Source organism: Cucurbitaria berberidis (assembly GCF_010015615.1).
Source record: "Cucurbitaria berberidis CBS 394.84 unplaced genomic scaffold K460scaffold_2, whole genome shotgun sequence".
In the NCBI taxonomy this organism is placed as follows: domain Eukaryota; kingdom Fungi; phylum Ascomycota; class Dothideomycetes; order Pleosporales; family Cucurbitariaceae; genus Cucurbitaria; species Cucurbitaria berberidis.
This window is the reverse complement of record NW_024468936.1, coordinates 1133954-1155092: the sequence shown is the minus strand read 5'-3', so window position 1 is coordinate 1155092 and position 21139 is coordinate 1133954. Positions and strand designations below refer to the sequence as shown.

The 21139-nt window shown below is 48.6% G+C and overlaps 9 protein-coding genes across 9 annotated transcripts; 5 read left to right on the top strand and 4 right to left on the bottom strand.

The window, feature by feature from the left end:
* The first annotated feature begins 1606 nt into the window (after positions 1-1606).
* On the top strand, positions 1607-4068 carry K460DRAFT_306294 (uncharacterized protein). The gene is made up of 4 exons (XM_040930030.1): positions 1607-2113; positions 2163-2178; positions 2225-2643; positions 2697-4068. The coding sequence occupies exons 1-4, from the start codon at positions 1764-1766 to the stop codon at positions 3649-3651; spliced, it is 1740 nt and encodes a 579-aa protein (XP_040789842.1). The 5' UTR covers positions 1607-1763; the 3' UTR covers positions 3652-4068.
* On the bottom strand, positions 3997-5656 carry K460DRAFT_332099 (allantoate permease-like protein; the record flags this gene model as incomplete). The annotated part of the gene is made up of 2 exons (XM_040930827.1): positions 3997-5090; positions 5143-5656. 2 exons carry the CDS (start codon positions 5654-5656, stop codon positions 3997-3999), a joined length of 1608 nt encoding a protein of 535 aa, XP_040789841.1.
* A 432-nt stretch (positions 5657-6088) lies between these two features.
* On the top strand, positions 6089-8653 carry K460DRAFT_352435 (glycoside hydrolase family 31 protein; the record flags this gene model as incomplete). The annotated part of the gene is made up of 1 exon (XM_040931652.1): positions 6089-8653. One exon carries the CDS (start codon positions 6089-6091, stop codon positions 8651-8653), a length of 2565 nt encoding a protein of 854 aa, XP_040789840.1.
* Positions 8654-10071: 1418 nt separating this feature from the next.
* On the top strand, positions 10072-10366 carry K460DRAFT_278642 (carbohydrate-binding module family 18 protein; the record flags this gene model as incomplete). Its single annotated transcript, XM_040928272.1, has 2 exons — positions 10072-10244; positions 10297-10366. Coding segments are annotated over 2 exons (243 nt in total), but the record flags the coding sequence as incomplete, so codon positions are not given.
* Positions 10367-12150: 1784 nt separating this feature from the next.
* On the bottom strand, positions 12151-13245 carry K460DRAFT_280293 (Oligoxyloglucan reducing end-specific cellobiohydrolase; the record flags this gene model as incomplete). The annotated part of the gene is made up of 1 exon (XM_040928397.1): positions 12151-13245. One exon carries the CDS (start codon positions 13243-13245, stop codon positions 12151-12153), a length of 1095 nt encoding a protein of 364 aa, XP_040789838.1.
* A 387-nt stretch (positions 13246-13632) lies between these two features.
* On the bottom strand, positions 13633-14862 carry K460DRAFT_402637 (FAD/NAD(P)-binding domain-containing protein; the record flags this gene model as incomplete). The annotated part of the gene is made up of 1 exon (XM_040936548.1): positions 13633-14862. The coding sequence occupies one exon, from the start codon at positions 14860-14862 to the stop codon at positions 13633-13635; it is 1230 nt and encodes a 409-aa protein (XP_040789837.1).
* A 310-nt stretch (positions 14863-15172) lies between these two features.
* K460DRAFT_278788 (uncharacterized protein) lies at positions 15173-17097 on the bottom strand (the record flags this gene model as incomplete). The annotated part of the gene is made up of 3 exons (XM_040928283.1): positions 15173-15685; positions 15742-16224; positions 16282-17097. 3 exons carry the CDS (start codon positions 17095-17097, stop codon positions 15173-15175), a joined length of 1812 nt encoding a protein of 603 aa, XP_040789836.1.
* Positions 17098-19730: 2633 nt separating this feature from the next.
* On the top strand, positions 19731-20890 carry K460DRAFT_425923 (NAD(P)-binding protein). Its single transcript, XM_040938237.1, has 2 exons — positions 19731-20726; positions 20788-20890. The coding sequence occupies exon 1, from the start codon at positions 20006-20008 to the stop codon at positions 20423-20425; it is 420 nt and encodes a 139-aa protein (XP_040789835.1). The 5' UTR covers positions 19731-20005; the 3' UTR covers positions 20426-20726; positions 20788-20890.
* K460DRAFT_56180 (uncharacterized protein) lies at positions 20233-20961 on the top strand. The gene is made up of 3 exons (XM_040938521.1): positions 20233-20248; positions 20451-20726; positions 20788-20961. Exons 2-3 carry the CDS (start codon positions 20602-20604, stop codon positions 20906-20908), a joined length of 246 nt encoding a protein of 81 aa, XP_040789834.1. The 5' UTR covers positions 20233-20248; positions 20451-20601; the 3' UTR covers positions 20909-20961.
* Positions 20962-21139: the final 178 nt, after the last annotated feature.

The window sequence follows — 21139 nt, the reverse complement described above, 5'->3', positions numbered from 1 at the left end:
TATTTATATAGTAAAATTATATATTAATTTTTATAAGCTGCTTACTAAGCCTATTCTAGCTAAAACTATTATATATATATAGAAATACTATATATATAAGTTTCTAGTGTTTTATAATTAGTTTAAATACTAGCTATTAAATTCTAATTAAATTACTAAAAATTAAATATAATTTTTTTTGCTAAGAAAAAAACTTGCTACGCTTATAGCTAGCTTAAAATATAATATTTTAAATTTATTTTTAAAAAAAACTAACTAAACTTTATATTTTAGTATATATAAATTAGTTTTATATTAATAATTATATATTATTTATATAATATTAAAGGTTCTAAATACTTTAAAGTTTTTTTTAAAAATATTAAACTTGCAACTTTAATAAAACTAGCAATACTAGCAATACTAGTAAATATATAAAAAAAAATAAGTGTAAGGTAATTTTGGCAAATTTCCTACTTGCGCTATTAGCCTGCTACTAGCTGCTACTTAGGCGAAAATATATAATTTGAATTTTCCTAATGCGCTCGTTTGCGCATAAACTCCTGCTATTAAGGTTACTACTAGCTTGCATAAAAAGTAAACTTAGCTTATTATTTAAAACAGGTACAGTAAAGTAGCTTAGTAGATATTATAGATAAAAAGATACAGAAATTCACGCGCAATTTTAATTGAAATACTAATTAACTAGACAGAGTACTTTATCCCCTCTTATTACTATTTTACTTATCTAAAGCTTGTACATAATGCTTTAAAACTCTAGCCCAGTTTTAGACTACTTTGTATGCAGCTAAAACAAAGCTGCAACTACAGGTAAAGCTAATTTTATATTATTGTTTTTGCTAGTATGCATTTTAACACCTATTTTTTTTAGCAGTATTAACGCTCTATTATGCAGGCCTTTATAGCTGGATTTACGTTGTTAATGCAGCAAGTATCTACCTAGAAGTAGCGGAGGTTGTGCTTAGCAGCCTAATCTGCACAGAACTGCAGTTTCCTATAGCCTTTTCTTTATTTTTCGAAAAGTAGATATTTTTCTCTAAATCTATTATAGTTTCTTAAAGTTCTTAAAGTTTTCTTAATGTACACGTTTAATTTCTTCTACCTAAGGTAGTCTAGCTCTTAATTATAGTTTCTTAACTAGCCTATCTTAATAAAAATAATACTTTTTTATATCTAATTAAATACTAGTAACTTAATTCTCTACTTAGACTTTTACTATTATCCTAATACTTATAGCCTATATAGTCTATATAATTAGTCCTTTATTATCTTCTTAAAGCCTTTAAAATAGTTAAAATAAGTTTTATTTAGTACTATAGTAAAAGTTTTCTTAATTAGTCTTTAAAGTAACTATAACTATCTTAAATATAGCTTATCTTAAAAGAATTAATATAATTATAAATATATTTATATTTAAAGTACTTTTATAGAACTAGTAATAGCTTACTAGAGCGTAGGCGCTTTAAAAATCTGCTTGCACGATATAGGGCGTCTAGCCGCAATGTGGAGAACCCGAGGTTGTTATTTACTAAAACTTGTTAGTGGAAAGTCCGTGCCATGTTTCCCCCGCGTTTCGGACGCCCAGCATTCAGGTCAACACTCAACCAAAGGCTACAAAGAATGCGACACAAATAAGACCAGAACAGCGAAACAGCATCGTGGACGCCTTCTAGGCCCTAAATGCCGTCATAAAAGAACTTCCTGAACCAATACTTGGGAGACACTCTCAGCACCCCTGACGCCCACTCTCGTACGAACTGCCGATGCAATCATCAACCACAGCACAACGGCCGCGCAAACGGCGTGCCATCAACGCATGTGCCACTTGTCGAGCTTCCAAAGTACGCTGCGATGGAGATCGGCCATGTCAGCGCTGCGAAAGGAATGGCACCACTTGTCAGTATCATGACGTAGCAAAAGATGAGAGTAATGTGCGCATCGAGAAGCTTGAAGAGGAGCTGGCTGATCTAAGAGATGAATTGAAAAATGTCACTGTTGTCAACTCAAATATAACACCAATAACGCCGCACCCCCTGCGTAAGCGCAATACTGCATCCACAGCAGTGGATGCAGGACTCTTTACCTGGGATCAGGCGGCACTCTGGTTTCAGAGGTATATAACACCTCTAATTAAATTCATGATAATGCTAAACCTTAAGCAGTTTCTTCTCTGGTAGTGTACGGTCACATATCGTGCACTAAGAGGCAACACTGACCAGCATAGCAATATTTAGTACCTATATTTTGTGAAAAACAAGACACCATTGCGTCCGTTTCATCTCGCAGCGCTTTCCTCTTTGACATTATGGTCAGCATTGGCTGCCGATCTGAAGAAGGCTTCAACTCAGCAACATACCGCCAGCTCCAGTCTCGAGCAAGGGATTATGTTACAAATCTGCTCATAAATACAAGCATTCCTTCTCTTGAAGATGTCCAAGCAATAACCTTAATGGCTGCATACTCTGAGAATAGGTTTGTGCTGGTTGCTCTCGCGCTGAGGTTTGCCATTCAGCTGGGCTTGCCCCGTGCCGTTGACCAGTTGGTGGCGAGAGGACACAGAAGATTAAGAGCTGTGGACGATGATGAACGAGGGCTCTATCGTCTTGCTAGAATTTGGCATGGTATCTGCAATCTGGAATTATTGTGGGTGAATTAGAAAGGAGACTTGTGGTAAAGCAATGCTGACCGCTACCTAGCTTCTCCCTTGATGGTGGCAAGCTCCCTAACCTAACTATTCAAACATCATCGCGCAAGATTAGAAGCCTTATCACTCATCCTGAGCGCGCTACAGTGGACATTCGGTTGCTCTCCCAGATTGAGCTTAACATGATCCGTGCAGAAGCATATGGCAGCATTATAATCCAAGCTGGCGACCCACTGCATTCACAGAATGAGGCTCAAATCCGGAGAACAATCGACGATACAATCATTGAGCTATCCCTATGGCTGGATGAGTGGACTACCATTGTATCTACCGAACCAAATCCGCATCAACGATCACTTGCTCTGCAGAATCTTCACATCCAATACGAATGGGCCATTATCACTCTTCATCTCAAAGCCAATGCCACATCTGGCATTGAAAATATCGCTTTTATGACTGAGTTCCAACGAGACATCGTCTGTCGGGCCAAAGAAGCAGCAGCTCGACACCTGCACCATGTGCTCGAAGATATATCGTCACCATACTCCTCACCAACGCTAAGCACTCAACAGCACAGATCCACATATCTCAGTACCTTCAGATGGACCTTAGACTACGTATGGGCTAAATGCGCATTCTCTGTTCTTCTTGTCCTCAAGCTCGCTATCCTGCTTCGCGATCCTGTACCCTCGGTTATGCTTCTGCTCCGCGATGCTCATAGAGTGCTTGAGGAGCTCAAAACCGTCACGACCGGCCACATTGCCTACTTCCAGATCTTGCAAACTAGCATCGAGAAATGCGAGGCTGCTCTAAAAGAGTACGTAACGCAACCACAGACAGGTTCTGACCTTGAAGCTGGCTCGAATAGCAACGGAGCCGCTGAGGATGAGTTCCAAGGATATGTGCCTACAGAGTTCGTTTTCGAATGGGATTTTCCTGGTTCGAATCTGAAGCATATGCCCCTAGGCTGGCAGGACTTGTTCATCAACATCGACAGTCTTTTTTGAGTCGGGCGGCCCTAGCAGTATTTATGGCTACATTTTGTTCTCATGAGAGCATCGCCTGGAGCCAACAATACAATTATAAGATGCTCTCAATCAAATGGAAAGAGCCTGAGGCCCTTCTAGCTGCACTCAAAGGATTGCGTCCAGTGATTGATTGCACATAAACAATGTGTTCAAAACTTCGCGACGCTGCATCCGGATAGGGAACCCGAGAAACGGCTACCGGTACCATATGCAAGGGAGGAACAAATTACCTAATTCTGACACGGGGAGGTAATGACAATATCATTTAATTACGACAGGCTTCGTCGACTATTCTATCTCTCAGTCTCCAAGATGAACGTCCATTTAATAGATGTACAGAAAATCCTCGTTCTTAATGTCAGTAACATCATCGAACGCCTTATCGCCGACCCCGCTGGCAACGACCTCTTCTGCATCCGTCTGTCGGCTGTCTCCCATGCTCGTGTCTATAACGATAGCCGACTTACCCATGCTCTCGCGGGTCGCAGCATGCTTGCGATTGAGCAGCTTGATCCAGGAAACTGATAATAAGACCAACACAATGATCGCGACAAATAGAGCGAGGTTCGCACGTAGACCTCGGTAATAATGGGGTCTCTCGGAAGGCTTGAATAGATGCGGCCCAATAATGTTGCCTGCGCTGGCGCCAACGAAAAGAATGCTAGTTGTCACCTTCCTCTTCGTGTCACCCCCAGTGTTTTGGCCCGACCAAGAGTATATGAGCGGTGATATGCCGGGGTAGAAGGATGTCATGTAGTAGCCGAAGAGTAGCACGCCACGATTCTCCTTACCACGTCCGACGACCATAAGGATGATGATACCGATAATTGGCGGGATGCAAAGGAGGATCAGAACTGGTGACTTCTTCTTCAGCCACGTGGCCAACCAGGCACCTCCTACTGTCGCAATGATCTGGACAGCGCCAAAAGGCATGTTGAACAGTATAGTCGCAAATTTTCCAAAGCCGAAACTCTGGATGATAAGAGGCCCAAAAGTTGTGATGCCGCCACTAGGGATACTGACGGCAGTCAGCATGAAAAACCAAAGCCATGTCTTCGGGTCCATGAAAGCTTCAAAGACATGATCCCATTTCCAGATGCGAGATGCAACGCCCATCTGATTCATTCTCAGGCGTTCGACTGCAATCATTTTCTCGTGGTCATTGAGGAAACCGGCTTCCATCGGAGAATCGGGCATAAAGATATACACGAAGACCGACACCACGACAGTTAGGAGACCACAAAAGAGGAAGATGATCTGGTAGGAGTGGAGGAGGTCCGACTTTATGTGTCCGAGGCCATACGACAACAGGCTCCCGAGGATGTTGACGATGCCTAGCATAGCGTACCAGGCTGCGTTTCGATTGGTTTGTTCACCACGTTTGTACCACATCTGAACCACAGCGATAAATGCGGGGGCTGCTTCTCGTTAACGGATGCCTGGAAACCTTCGCGAAGCCCATTGACTTACCCACGGCAGATTCGAAAGCACCGAGCAGAAACCGTGTCACCATGAGCCCAGTGAAGTTCTTCGCTCCAGCCATCCCACACAAAATGCAGCCCCAGATGAAGACCATGATGCCCATGAACTTCCCCATGCGAAGCTTGACTAGGAGCACGGCTACGATAGGCTGCATTACCAGCTGTGCAATGTATACGATGCTTCCCAGCCAGGAGAACTGCTGGGACTTTGGATCGAGACCTGCATCTTCGATGAGGCCAAAGACTGAGGCATATGATAGTGTGGTCTTATCTAGACTCTGGAGAAAGTAGACCGAGAGGAGGATCGGGAGGATGACGAGATCGATTTTTCGCAAGATTCGCTTGTTATCTGCGGGTGTGACAAGGATACGTTCGTTCGATGAAAGGAGCTCAGCAGCCTTGTCTTTGCCTCGAACAGTGTGGGTAGGCTTGATAGATTCGGAGGTTTCGACGTCAGCTTTGCTGGTCTCTATAGCATGAGGAGTCGACTCTAGTTTAGCCATCTTGAAAAAGAACAATGGATCCGATAAATGGGCTCCATCAAAAAAGGTGGAGTTAGCTCTTCAATTTATACCCACTCCCCATGGGGACCCCAGAGAAACAATTTAATAGAGGAAGAACTTATCCTATTCATCGGCCGAAGGCACCGTAATTCGTGTCATGAGAAGCTGGGAATAGGCGGCTTGGTGGCGACACTAGGCCAAGGGAAGGTCCCTGGTTGGTGCGCGCCCACTAGGATCGGCACTTGTAGTTACTTTAGCGCCAAATGATCTTGCTGTGTTCTGCCATGGGAACAAGGGTACAGAATCCTTCGGCATCTTCGAACGAAACTTATGCACGAGTTCCGAAGAAGCCAAAACATACGGTATAAGTTGGTGAGTGTCGAACCTCCTACAGAAGACATTCTGCTTAAAGCTCAGCAGTTCGTTTCCATTATGCCTCAGCTTGAACACGTTCCGCACGGTTACCATGCCGTGGCACCCTCCAATAATTCAAAAGAGGGACTTCGACTGCAGTCAACTTCGGGCGACTTCGTATTCACTTTCGAAGCGTTGCGTCAGGGCCTGTTCCGCACCACCTTTATCTCTCCGAAGCATTTACTTCCACCTCATCGAGCAACACTAGTCCCGCAACAGATTATCGACCAAGAGAGTCTTAAATCTGTCAATTCAAGTGGTACATCGCAATCTTTTGTTGTGGATGGGGTTACTGCAAACGCAGACTGGACAAGCGGGCTACCGCTGGTATCTCTCACGCTTCCCGGTCATGATACACCCCTTCATTCCGACCTACCCCACCGTTCATACGTAGCAGATGGCACTGGAATCGCTCATTACACGCGCTACAATAATGGTACGCTTCACCTTGGGCTTGGTGAGAAGCCAGCGCCAATGGACCTTTCAAACCGCCATTTCGTCCTCTCGGCAACTGATTCTTTTGGGTACGATGTGTACCGTACGGATCCCATGTACAAACATATCCCACTCCTCATCAATGCCACGCCGGATGGCTGCGTCGGGATTTTCTCGACTTCTCATGCACGCGGCTACTACTCAGTAGGCTCCGAGATGGATGGCATGTGGGGTCGCTTCAAAGTATATCGACAAGAATACGGTGGGCTTGAGGAATACCTCATCGTCGGGAAGACTTTGAAAGAGGTTGTTGGCATTTATGCTGATCTTGTCGGATACCCTATGCTCGTACCGCGATGGGCGTTTGGGTACCTCGCTGGTGGCATGAAGTACTCCATGCTTGATGATCCGCGCGCAAGTGATGTGTTGATGAAATTTGCAGGTAATCTAAAGAAGCATAATATCCCTTGCTCTGGCTTCCAAATGTCGTCGGGATATACGGTTGCTGAGACCGAGCCAAAAACACGCAATGTCTTTACCTGGAATCGACACCGCTTTCCCGACCCCAAAGGCTTCATCGATGCGTTCCATAGGGAGGGCATACGGTTAATTGCCAACGTCAAGCCATACGTCCTAGAGAGTCATCCTGAATACAATAAGTTGAAAGCAGCTGGAGCATTCTTCACCGATTCTCTAACCGTAGCGTCCGCCGAGGCCCGCTTGTGGAGCGCTGGTGGTGGCGAGAGTGGAATTGGTGGACACATTGACTTCACCTCAAAAGCAGGCTATAAGTGGTGGTACGAGGGTATCCGCGAGCTGAAACGCGTCGGTATTGATTGCATCTGGAACGATAACAACGAATATACTATCCCTCACGATGGTTGGCAGTGTGAATTGACTGAGCCGACCGTGATCCAAGACAAAGACAACCAGTATGGGCAAGCCATCGGATTCTGGGGCCGCGCACTCAACACGGAACTGATGGGCAAGAGTTCACACGATGCGTCACTTGATATCGAACCGAATCAAAGACCCTTCATCCTCACTCGAAGTGCGACAGCGGGTACACTTCGATACTGCGCAAGCTCTTGGAGCGGTGATAATGTAACCAGTTGGGACGGCATGAAAGGTGCCAATGCGCTCTCACTCACAGCAGGCATGTGCCTAATGCAATGCTACGGTCACGATATCGGGGGCTTTGAAGGCCCGCAGCCATCGCCAGAATTGCTCACTCGCTGGTGCCAGCAGGGTATCTACTCACCGCGCTTTGCCATCAATTGCTATAAAACATCCCCGGACAACAACACCGTCGGCGATGTAATCGAGCCGTGGATGTATGAAGAAACGACGCCGCTGATTCGCGATATCATCAAGCGGCGATATGAACTAATTCCATACTTGTACTCGTTAAGCCTAGACTCACATCAAACGGCAACACCACCCCAGCGGTGGACGGGATGGGGTTACGAACAAGACCCAGAAGTCTGGAAGAACAAAGTGCTCACGGATGGGGAAACACAGTACTGGCTCGGCGATGCCCTGTTGATCGGCGGCGTCTTCGAAGCCGGCGCTTCGTCTGCGAAGATGTACCTCCCGAAAGACCCTTCGAATCCTGATCTCCAGTTCCTAGACCTCAACAACACACCGCAATCATACTATGTCGCAGGTCAATGGGTTGACATCCCTGCGAGGTGGACTGATAGTATCCCAGTTCTCGCTAGAGTAGGCAGTGCAGTTCCTGTCGGTAGAGCAGAGCAGGTCCTTTCCGTTGGCGACACCTCAAACCATGCCAACCTCCCGCTCGACGACTACCGTGCTGTTGAGATATTCCCGCCAAAGGGCTCATCGAATGGCAAGATCTTCAACAATACCTGGTTTGAAGATGACGGCGTCTCATCGCCGCCTGTTCGCGTCTCCACATTCAACCTACACTACTCAACAACCGACGATGAGGTCCAGGTTAAGTTTTCGGAGACGTTGCATCCTGGATTCAAACCGCACTGGTGTGAGCTGGATGTCATTGTGCCGGCTGGTGAAGGGAGGGGGGTGAGGTTAATTGGCAAGCCGTTAGTGAGTGTTGATGTTGATGCGAAGGGGAGAACGAGGTGGACAGGTGCGGACAAGCGTCAGCCGGGAAAGGTTGAATAGACGAGTAGGATTTAGATGTGCTTTTACCGAGCAGTGCATCATTTCTTGAGAAAACAATGAAATTTACCCCTTCTCGACGGCATTTGAATGTTCTCATACAGTTCCGTCAGAGATTCGACAAATCTAGGAGCGTGAGCAGACCTGTGTAGATGTCCCATAAAATTATATGATCGCTGCGCACTGAATTTAGCCAACTCTGGAGTGCTTTAATACGAAAGTCTACGACTCGCAACCCATCCCATCGAAGTCACCTAATCCTAGGCTTCACATCCTCGTGCGGAATCATCAAGAAACTAACCCTACAATAAGCCGCGGGATAGAGGTCGGTTAGAGAGCACAAATGGCGTTTACTACGCGAGTGATGAAAATCTGCGCTTTTACTAAACTATTTAGGGAGATGCGATATATGTTATTGATGGATGTTCTTCAGCCCCCCGCGCTAGCCAGGGCTAGAGCACGCCACTTCCACACTAGACCTTCTGCCGCCCATACCTGACTTTTTCTACCTGTATCGACCATGCACGCCTTCTTAAGCTCTGTCTATAATTAATATACCCAACACTCAATTGTGTTCAGAGATCAGTTTGGTCCTCCTCAATCCCTATCTCCACAGTTGCGGGTCTTTCCCACGATTACCACCAGGATATCTCCAGGATCGGCACTTGATCGAGCTCCCCCAATTTCCTTCCCGGCACTTGTTGCTTACTAGGCTATGATTGTCTTCTTTGGTGCGCTGCACTAACTTTCTTCGGTAGTGACTATGGCTTGTGCTTCAAGCTACGGAACGCCCTAGCTGTTATGGCAAGGCTGTAGGGCCTTTAAAAGAGCATTTCTAACGCGCCTACGCCTAGGTTGAGCTATCGCTGGTTCTGCGCTGCGAAAGTACTTTGAGTGCGGAGATATTTGAGATTACATTGATTCTGTGGGGTCTTTAGCACGTCGGTTCGCATCCAGTTTCGGTCTGCGCGACTCAGAGTCTACATACAGCACTGATCTAGCAGTCGGATCGGGATGAGCAGCGCAGGGATGGGAACCAACATGTCAAGGCCATTAGGGGCTGTACTGTTCTGGCCCAAAAGAAATCCCTGCAAGCTTCTTCTGCTCGTATCTATATCTACACTCTTGTGTGCTAGAATCTCCCTCGACTCTCCTTCTTGACCTCCACTCGCTTTGCAATATTTCTCTGCGCCCAGTTGTCATTCGCTACCATGTTGCCAATTTCTGTGGCTACATTGACTTTCTTCCTCAGTTTCACTGGGGTTCAAGCTGCGGTTTCAACGAATGGACGTTGTGGGAAAGGCTATGGCGGCCTGACATGCGCGGGATCGACCTTTGGCAGTTGTTGTTCGTCAGCTTCATGGTGGTAAGCCCGCCCTCAATCTTTAGCCAAACACTCTCATATACCGTCTTACTGACGTATGCTAAGTGGCTCGACGACGACTCATTGCGGCACCGGTTGTCAGCAGGCTTACGGGACCTGCGGCTCCTCCACGCCAAGTAAGCCCGTTTCGACCAATGCGCGATGTGGTTCCAAATATGGAGGACAGACGTGTCAGGGCAGTGTGTTTGGCAATTGCTGCTCGCAATTTGAGTAAGACTACTTATACGTACTGAATTTTGTTACATACTAATCCGGTGAACAGCTTTTGTGGAAGTACAAAGGATTACTGTTCTGCTAGTATCTGCCAGAAAGATTACGGTTCCTGCACGGGTACGGTGTCCTCTGCCATCCAGTCGACTTTTAGCTCCATCATCATCCAGTCCTCTTCGCGTTCGTCGACCCCTGTACAGAGCAGCTTTTCCACCCAGGCGTCAGCCTCTGTCCCTTCGCCAATACTTTCGACATGCTCTGCTGTCACCATCACGCAGTCTGCTACCCCTATGTCGGCTGTCACGGTCACGCAGTTAGCCTCCGCGTCCACCGTGACCGTAACACAGTCTGTTTCCGGTTCAGTTGTGACGGTGACTCAGTCCGCATCAGCCTCGATTGCGACCATCACGCAATCGGCTTCTGCATCGACCATAACCATAACGCAAGCTATCTCTGCCTCCACTGTAACAATAACGCAAGCCCTCACGCTGAGTCCTGTTATTCAAGCGGTAACGCTAGATCCCATAACCATCACGCAAGCTGTGACCATTGCAGGCTCTGCTAGTCCTGCGACCGTCACTCTTTCTGCCAGCCCGACGACTATCACAATGTCATGTGGCGCGAGTACAGTAGAATCTTCCAGCTCCAGTATCTTCTCGTCCTCTGCAACTATGACTTCGTCTTCCTCGGGATCAGCTACTTCCTCTCCCCCGTCCAGTTCTTCCTCATCATCAGAGAGCACAGTATCACCGTCTAGCAGTTCAGTGTCAGAATTATCGACCAGCGTCTCCAGCAGCTCCAGCACTCCATCATCCACCGAGCCTGCCTCAACATTGTCCAGCAGTGTCATCTCAATGACGTCGATTGAGTCTACTTTGTCAATCTCAAGCAGTTCTGTCCTAGCAACATCTACCGATTCTGCCTCCTCATCACTATTGAGCAGCACTGCGTCCCTTTCGCCATCCAGCAGTCTGATACCATCATCATCCGACGACCTCAGTCTGTCATCCAGTACAGCCTCATCATCCAGCGATGCTCCGTTGCCAACATCCAGTCCTGCATCGTCATCCACCGATGCAGTCACAACATCCAGCACTCCGTCATCTTCTAGCACGACACCACCAGCCAGTAGCTCCGCAGCCCCTCAACCAAACTTCCTGGGGAACGGCAATTTCGAGACAGGAATCGGGACCAACACGACCGGCACCACGATTCCCGGCTGGGTCAACCCCATCGGGAGCACAACAAGTCTGAAACAGCGCATGGATATCCAAAGCGACATAGTCCACAGCGGCAGCGGCGCGCTGACCCTTACTGCAGTCCCTTTCAACTCGAACTCTCTCAAAACCACCATGGGATACATGTATCTCATTCCATCACCGAAGCCGACGTTGAGTCCAACCGGCATCTACACTTTCTCAGCTTGGGCTAGGCAGATAGCAGCAGACGCTTGTACCGTGAGGTGGTACTGCGGTGTCACTGCTGTGGGGACCACGAATATCAACTCCCGACTTGTTACGCCGAGTACGACGGAGTGGACGCAGACGACTTTTGCATGTCTGGCACCCAATTCGGGCGTCACGCATGTCCAGGTTACGGTGACTTGTGCACCAGGAAATGCCTGGACGCAGGTTTATCTTGATGATATTTTTATCACTGCTAATAACTGAGCGGGGTAGATATACTTACTTAATCTCGGGGATGTTCATTATTCCCTATACCCATAGCCAATTATGAGTGAACAAAATACTCTATGGCATTATCTCTTTCTCATAGACTACGCTACACTCCGTGACCTTCAACTTAAAAGGACCAACTTGTCTTCTATCTCCTGTCGATATTTAGGTGATCCTCAGCATATATTTGCGTCGGTGAACCTATATTAAAAAGCCACCTCACGACTCTTCTACAACTTATGCAGCTCCAAGCGAGCAACTCGACCCTTTGACCCAGAAGCCCAACATTGGTCTTTGCTAATACACTCGACGGCATCAAATGTTCCGTTATCAATTCTGGCCCAGTTTCTCCCTCGATCAAGTGTGATATCCGATCCGGACGTTCCCACCGAAACAGCAACATCTCGCCTTCCCGGAACCCAAGACAAACCAGAGCGATAACCCCCCGGAAAAGATTCTGCCTTGTTCCACGACACGCCGCCATCCCGCGACCACGATGCAATATCGACGTTAGCCGTCGGTTTCTCAAAGTCACCTCCAACCGCAATGCCGTGTTTGGAATCCCGAAATCGTACAGAAAAGACTCCGGCAGCTGCCCCTCCAGCAATGGAGCTATTCGCTACGCTCCACCCACGCTCGATACCTGCGCTGCGGAAAATGCGTCCTGGATTCACGCCGCCCGTGGCTATGTACCACCGTCCTGCTGCAGCCTCGATACAAGTCCCCGACGCAGCGAAGCCAGCCTCTCCAGCGAGCGCGGGCGGCATAGTACCATTCGTGGATAAGATGCGCCAATGCAGTCCACCATCCCACGTCTCAAGCAGTCGAAACCGTCCGTCGACAGGATCACTCATCGCAACTCCATGTCCCTCTCTCCCTTTCTCCTGCTCAAAAGCCATGCAATCGTAAAACGCTGCCTGTTCCTCGTTGACAAACGTGCGTGCCCATGACTCGCCGCCATCATGCGTTCGGTAAATTCTCGAGGCGTTGCCATTGCCAATGGAGAGCACCACAGCCACTTTCTCAGACCATGCGTGGATGTCCCGAAATTGAAAGGCTGTTGAGTTTTCCGAGGGGAAGGTGGGAGAGACGTTTGTCCATTTTGAGCCTCCGTTGGTGGTGCGTAGGACAGTGCCGTTTGTACCGGATACCCAGATGACTTTCTTGGAGACGGGCGATAGGCCTCGGAATTGCTGGGTGCTGTTGGTTGGGGTGAGGGTCCAGGAGAGGGAAACTTTGGGATGGGGCGCCGCTGTGACCGTTGACAGACACAGAATGAACGTGAGTGCTGTCACGAGCAGACGTGGTTGTTGGAATGGTTTCATGTTGCGCCTTGAGTTGATGTCCCAAAGTGAGTCAGCCACGCTATAGACGTTTCAATTGATCAATGTTGTATCACGAGGCAAGGGTTCTTAAATAAACGCAGATAATATCGCAATGCTATCGACTCTGTGTTCCTCCATCGTGATACCTTCTACTTTCGGAAGTGAGTATCGCTCCTGCCTATCGTAGCTTAGGGGCTGTTCTCTGACTGGGATACGTCACTCGCAAGGTACCCGTTGATCGCGACATCAATCATGAAATAATAGTGATCCTACCCAAGACTATGTTGGAATCTAAAGTCTAGCTCTAAGTAGTACAACAGTATGCCGATTCATAATCACGTGTAGCTCCTCTTCTATCACCACCACAGCCCTTACTCTGAGACATGTCTAGTTGGGCGCGACATACTCATTTACCGTCGCTGTCGTCTCAGGATCGATCGATGCGCCAAACAGGCCCGTAGCTTGATTGTAGCTCTGTTTAACCGCTGCGCTCGCGTACACGCGCATCTCATCCTCATATGCTTTTGTTACGCCTGCCCAGCTATCACCATCTCCCCGTTTCCAAGCTTCGGCGAGCAAGCGTCCAAGCAAAGCTGAGTCTTGCACGGCGGTGTTCGCACCGTTTCCGCCTGCAGGCGTCATGGCGTGCACAGCGTCTCCAACTAATGTGACGCGCGGGTCGTTGGGCCACTCTGGTACGCCAGTGGGGGACGAGCATGTAATTTTCCAAAAAGCAGCTTCCGACTCGACCATGTTGTCAAAGAGCGGCTTGACGCGCTCGTGCCAGTGTGAGGTGAGCGACTTGGCGATGCGGGCAGCTGGTGGACCCGTGATGGTAAAGTTATCATTCGGCGCCTTGATGACACCTGGGGAGCCGCCCATTGTCCAGCCAAAGTGGATATCAGGGTTGTTCATATCGCTTGCACGCACGTTTGTCATGAGAAAGACCTTGCCGCCATTTGGTTGAGTTGTGTCATCGGCCAGGCGGAACACGCCCTCGCCCAGCCCCTTGAAGGCTGTCGTCGGCGCCTGGCCATGGATGCCGCGAGACCCAAGGTCGTAGACTTTGATGGCGCCGTCGCTGAGCTGTCTCGCAACCTCGCTCTTGACGCCTTCGCCGCCAATAATCATGGACCCTTCCTCGCTCCTACTGCCATCTGCGAATAGCAATCGCACGCCTGCGCTTGTGCTCTCGTAGCCGCTCACATGGTGGTTCCAGCGCACTTTGTCTTCTAGGCCCTCCATGAATTGCTGGCGCATGTCTCCCCTACTTATACCCACAACTTTGCCATCCCGGCTCGTCAATGGCTCGTTCGAGACCGACGGAACGTCCGCGCCTAGCGTTTCGCCAGTCAAAGGGTCAATCGCAGCGAACCCCGCGCCTCCTGTCTTGCCACACGCGTCGTAGAATTTCTGGAAGCCCGTGGGCCCGAGGACAGCCTCGATGGCGTCAAGGCCTTGTGCCGAGAGACGTAGGCGGTAGCCTTGAGCGCGGAAGATGATGCTTGCATCGCGCTCGAAGACGAGAAAGGGAATCCCAGAGCGGTGGAGCGAGCGCGCAACCAGCAGCGAGGCGAGGCCGGCGCCGGAGATGAGGATGGGCTTTGGGGCGTTCATGGTGGGCCTTTCGAGGAGTTCTGTAAACAGAAATACTGCTGTAAGTGATTGTTTGACATGACAGGCGACGTGTTGATAAAGCGTGCAGCTGGTGATGAATGGCGTCAATTGTCACACGGCGGGGGCGGGTGGGCACATCCTTCGTAAGCCTCAACCCGCTTTGTCAGCCTCGGACAAATCGCGCAACATGGAAATCGAAGAGCGCGAGCATGTCATGTATACATCATGTATCCGGATATCAAAACTCCGTGTGGGCCGATCGGACATTCGTTGTCCTACGCATCTTCACCTCTTGCCCAAACCATACATTTCACTCGAACTTACTAGCCCGCCTTACAACCCATGAGATGAGGATACCAGTTGCGGCAGTCATGTAAGCACTGACTCCAAAAGCGCCTTGTACATCCATCTTGAAAGCAGACCAAAGAACAGCGAAGAGCAAGCTCGCTAAAAGAAAGATTACAAATCTAGTACCAGTAATCGAGTCACTGTCCCAACCTTCTCTATAATGAATTCCCCACCCTTCAGCAGGCTGTCCGACCTTCCCTTGTAACTCCCCGCATGTTCGTTTGGGCAATTGATCAAGTATCCACGTCTCCTTCTCATGTATACAGTCTGGGGAGGCGAGCATATGCATTAGTTCTTGGGAGAGGACGGGCGGCCAGGTTGCTAATGGTCCAGCGGGTTTACAGCGATATTCCGCATCAGGCGCCGGTTCAACCTTGGGTGCTGGTGGTATGCATTCGCAGGTCTTTAATGGTGACAAAGTGCAGCAGGGGTCATGGTCCCGAACTTCTACGCGGCCACAAACCCGTAGACGGAACTAAACAAGTGATGAGGACGGACATTTACAGTGATCAAGTCGGATTGGGAACTCACCTTGACGAAGAAAAGCCCCTGGACACACCTTAGGGATAACAGGGTACGGATGTGGCTGCGGCGTCGGGCTAACTGCGTTTTCATGTACCGGAAGAGTTCTCTGTCTGTGGTAATCGTCTCGATGCGATCTTGATGCACTATCCTACAATCTTGGCTGCGCTGCATGCATACCGCCAGGTGGAGTGTACCTTGTTGTGAAGAGTGCCCACTTCCGGACCTAGAGGCTGAAGCTGTATTGGAACCATTATGTTGGGGCAAACAGCTTGACGGTGTGTTAGATCGTGTGAAATTGGATGACAACACATTGATCGTTTTCTGGGCCCACCCAGGATAACGAAATATGTATCTCTGCCCAGAGCCATGTTGATTGCCGGAAGCCTCCGAGAATTTGGCACCAGTGGAGAGTTGCATATGTTCCTTCAGTCTTGCAATCCCGCCTTCCTCATATTGCATCACATCTCCAAAGAAGCGATCACCGCAGCTCTATGTATATAATCAGCCGGCTCTTTCGTGATAAAAGTATCTATATAGAGGACTTACGCATTCCCACCTCAGTCGAATGAACCCTGCCCTCAGAGGTGGTTCCAAATACCCTGTAGCAACGAGAACGGCGCGCAAAAGGTATTTAGAGGGATTCAGTAGCTCTTGAACATTTCCAACAAATGTGGTCTTGTTTATAGTCGCTCTCTTAATATCGTGCCCCGTGCTTGTGTCAGGACTACTGATATCAACTGATCCACTAACTCCAAGTAGTTCGCGACGAGCAGGTGTAGAAACAACAAAGGACTGCAACTGTGCATGGAGTGAGGCAAAAGCCGCGCTCTCAATCAGGAAATTTCGGAACTTTTGGAGGTCTTCCAACAAGTCTTCATCAACTTGGTTTGCGTTATCGTCCTCGGAGCTTTCGTCTTGATTCTCGTAGTGTAGGACCTGATGCGGAACAGGTTTGAGCTGGAACTTTTCGATGATCGATTGCGCAAGATATCGCGCCTTCAGTGATACTAGCTGAGCAGCCATTCTTTCGAGCTCTGTTGTCGCTTCTCGTGACAAGTTTCTAGCATATACTTTTAAGATTCGACACATGTTACGTTGTAACCTCTCTGGCCCAATCTCGGGCTTTTCCATAGCGTTCTCATAGAGCAATACCAGCTTTTCGTCATGGTGGAAGAGAAAGAGAAGTTCCTCCGTAGCGGTCGTTATTTGAGCAGCAGAAAACCCGCTGGCACTCGAGATACCTGTTTTTGAGGATGCCTGAGATCCAATCGAGAAGACTGCAGCGGCATATGGTGTGTCTGCCGACGCTCTATCCCAGTCCTCTAAGCTTTGATATCCGGAACGCCAATCAATCTGGGTCATTTTACTCCGCTCCACGCTGTCCTGTGAGTTTTTGGAGACATTCACAGGTGTAAGTATGGAGAGTTGATGTAGGTCCGGCAACTGCGATGATGAATGGCTGGCTATACTAGCTGCCCCGAAATTTAGTACTTCTCCGGTGTTATTTCTCTGAGTACTCGTAGGCAATGACTGATCCGGCTCTGCTGTCGGAAATGCTCCAAGGACTGGTGTGCGCCTGGCAGATTCCCACGAGACCCTGTTTATGCCACATATTGGACAATAATCCAGCGTTAAGTCACTGTTGCACGCACCACACTGTGTGCAGACCCAACTACCCGGAGCCGCAGAGCACCAGCCTTCGTAGCTGGGGCGGCCCATGCTGAAGCTGAGTAGGCAAACGTAGTCGTGTGTCAGTATATGTATCCTGAAGGGGGAGCGTATGTGTATCCAGTCTGAGTACTATTCTTACAAAGAGGTGAGCAGAACACTGCGTGGTGTTGGTATGGCTGAACTATTATGGTGATCAGGCTGAGGATGCATTTATGTCAGGTGAGGCTTCAACCAATCCTGGCGCCAGAAGAGGCGAGTCCAAGCAACTACAGGTTTGCGCAAAAAGATGCAGCCTGTAGTTTAAAAAAAAATTAAAAAGCAAGGGAAAAACAATGCGAGACATCCTAAGCTTATAAAATTGCATCTTTCATACCAAATTATACGACATGCTCCTAGTCGAAAGAAGAGGCCCAGGTACGTCTGCCTCTTCTCCTTTGCCAATTGTACTGCACATCTTTATCCCAGAATTATCATAAAAAACGCATATCCAAGCACATTGGCAAAGATTCGGGCGAACATCTACCCAAAAAAGCAGGTTTAAGCGTACACAGATCTCGCCAACTAATGGTGTCAACCAATTAAGGTCATTATCATCCAGTACCGTGGCATAAGCCACAAACAGAGCCCACAAGAAAAGTCCAGAATTACTCATCGTCGTTGATGCATAGGTACGGAGCGCGCGCCGAAGGTGATTCGATAGCAGGTCGTATCTAGCCTGGTTTAGACCATACTCTGGCATGATGGTTGTCATGACGGCAACTAGGCTCAAGTGCACCAAGTCGTCCAGCAGATCAGCAGGCCGGCAGTGTCCTAGTGGAGCATAGTGAAGCAGGCGGTGAAGGCGAATATATACGAGCTCTGAGTACTTCAATGGACGTAGCTTGGTGCCTTCACATGTTTTGTTGAGTAGCGTGCTGAAGTTTGAGATGTCTAACAGGAGCTCGAGAATATCTGGGCTGACTCCGCGATGTAGGTTGGCATTGATGGGTATTGATCGTAGGTCCCGAGAGGCCCTGATCTGGTTCAAAATTGCACTTCTAGGTACGTCACATAGATCAAAGCCAGGTGCTGAACCGTCTTGAAGGGCGAATTCGAGGGCCAACCTATGAACTGTGAGTCAAAGTCGCTTAGATGCGAAATAAAGTATATACCTCCAAGGCTTTTGCGCAAGTGCTTGATTTTCCTCCGCCAGCCTCGCTAAGCCACCACGCACCTGGATCATTCGGCGAAGCCCCTCAAAATGAATCAAACCGTTAGAATGTTGCTAATGCATGCGATGATATATAGCAAGGATAGCTACGACGGCTATGGCTTTATCTGAGAAAGCCTTAGGACCTGATAGTCGTTCATTTGTTAATCTATATGCCTGCGACATATGGTTCAAAGCTTCAGAGGAGATCTTGCGACTACCGCCGAAGCGACCCACGAAGGAAGCTGACACTGCCAAAAAGAAATGGAAATCGAGGATAAATAAATATGAGGACAGTAACGGTATAATGGCGTAGCTCACGTGCTGTGTCTTCAAGTATATACTGAAACCAGACGTACTGCGAGAGATCGATTTCAGAACAGAACTCGGGTGGATACAGCATTTTGGTAAGGACCCAAAGACCTATAGACGGGTCAGCATGGAATGTCATGACTGGTAGGAAAAGCTCATTCGCCGATGCGCACATTGGTAAATGAATTTATTTAACTCTAAGCTTATTTGGTCTGGAAACGAGGTCAGGCTTAGATCGTTCCAAAGTGGCCGTTTCATGTCCAAGATGTGTGTATATTCGAGCACCTGGTGGTTTTATGCTGTCAAATGACCTTTTATTAGAGGACTGGAGTGTCGGACATCTCGCTGCAGGGTGTAGGCGTCGCGTAGCCTTCTCGATGGACGCGGCCTGCCCGCATTCTTGCCCATCACCACATGAGATCGGATCAGCCGTCGTTCTCTCGGACCTATCGTCAGTTCGGTGATAAACTGTAGGTGCATGCTGGACATAGGATTGAGTCGTTCAGAATTATCGTAGTCTCTGCTAAGGCGTCGTGCAAAGAAGATGGATGGAGGCCTACACAACTAGCAGAAGGCCTCAACAATCCAACGAACTAATCCATTCGGCAACAGGCTTACAGGCTTTGCCTAGCGGGTGGCTAAACACGCGTTCACGCCCCGTTGCAGGAAGAAGACGGACGGGGTGTAGCCAGTGCAGGTGAGATTGCCTGCGCTATTCCCGATAAGGATGCCAATATCTGATTGGCTGTCTGATCTGGCAACGAATAGAAGTTGGCGATGTTGAAGTACCCCCTCCACCTTCGCTCTCTTCTCGTGTTCACCTCAATTACGGTCTCTATCTACGGTATGCCAACGGTGGTCCAAATGTAGTTTATCTCCGTTGTCACCCTACTGCGAGCGCCTATGTCCGCCTTCCAGATCCTAGATATACATGGCCATAGCACACCCGAGCAAACTCATAGCAGAGGTTTACTACTTGCGCTCTCCAACAACAGCAATACTCGCATTGGTGTTCTTCTCATACATTTCTCCTCGAAAGGCCTTGAGTGTGCCTGACTCTTCTTGAACCCAATAACTTTGCGAAGACAATAGAACACCATGTCCATGCGACAAGTCATCGCCGAGCAGTATGCAAAACTACCGGTGCTGGTCGACCCAGAAACGTTTTTAGGGAAGACCTACATAGTCACTGGCGCTAATAACGGTCTTGGTCTCGAGACAGCCAGGCATCTCGTCCGCTGCTCGGCCACACGCGTTATCCTTGCCGTACGTAACATCGCCGCAGGAGAGGCGGCCAAAGCCGACATCGAGCACACGACAGGCCACAAAGACGTGGCAGAGGTATGGCATCTTGACCTTTCCTCTTCTGCATCAGTCAGGGACTTCGCTGGCAAGGCAAAGAAAGAGCTCGAGAGAATCGATGGAGTTATTGAAAATGCGGGTGAAATGTTGGACAGCTGGACGGTAGCCGAGGGCATGGAAACGTCCATGACCGTCAATGTTATTAACACTATGTGACACTAGGGCTAACAAGCCGCCTTAGATACCCTCTCACTAAGCTCGTGGAAATGTACACCGTGCGCGCCTTCGCCGCTGCGTATCCGTTCGAAAAAACTAATGTCATCATCAACATGGTTGCGCCAGGCATATGCTCAACCGGCCTTGCTCATGACACTTGAGTCCTCCTGAGGACAATGCAGCGTATCGTCCGTATGTTATGGGCGAGGACCGCGGAGGAGGGCAGTCGCACCATTATCCATGCTGTGATCGCGGATGAGTCCACTCATGGTAAACACTTATCGGGGTGCGAAGTGAAAGAGTAAGTATCATATACTACTGTTGAATATTGTCGTGGATCCATGCTAACAACGACGCGGCAGACACTGGATATCCCCATCGATGACTGATGCTGAGGGTCAACGTACGCAGAAACAGATATGGAAAGAACTTGCTGCTTTGATGGAAAGTGCCCATCCAGGCTGTGCACCGCGAATCTCTTAGACTTCTCTCATGATGTCATAATGGTTATACATATGAGAATCCATTATCTCGGTCAAGATTTCGTTGCACTTGTACGACCTTAAATCTATGGTATTTTCAGTCTTGAGATGTCCATTCCAATGCCTTCTTAGTTGAGCCTAGAATTCAACTCTGGGCCTGCCCTAAGATCGGTGCTCAGAATAGTATATCTCTAACTCTCTACAACGATCAGCGAACTAAATTAATGTGTGT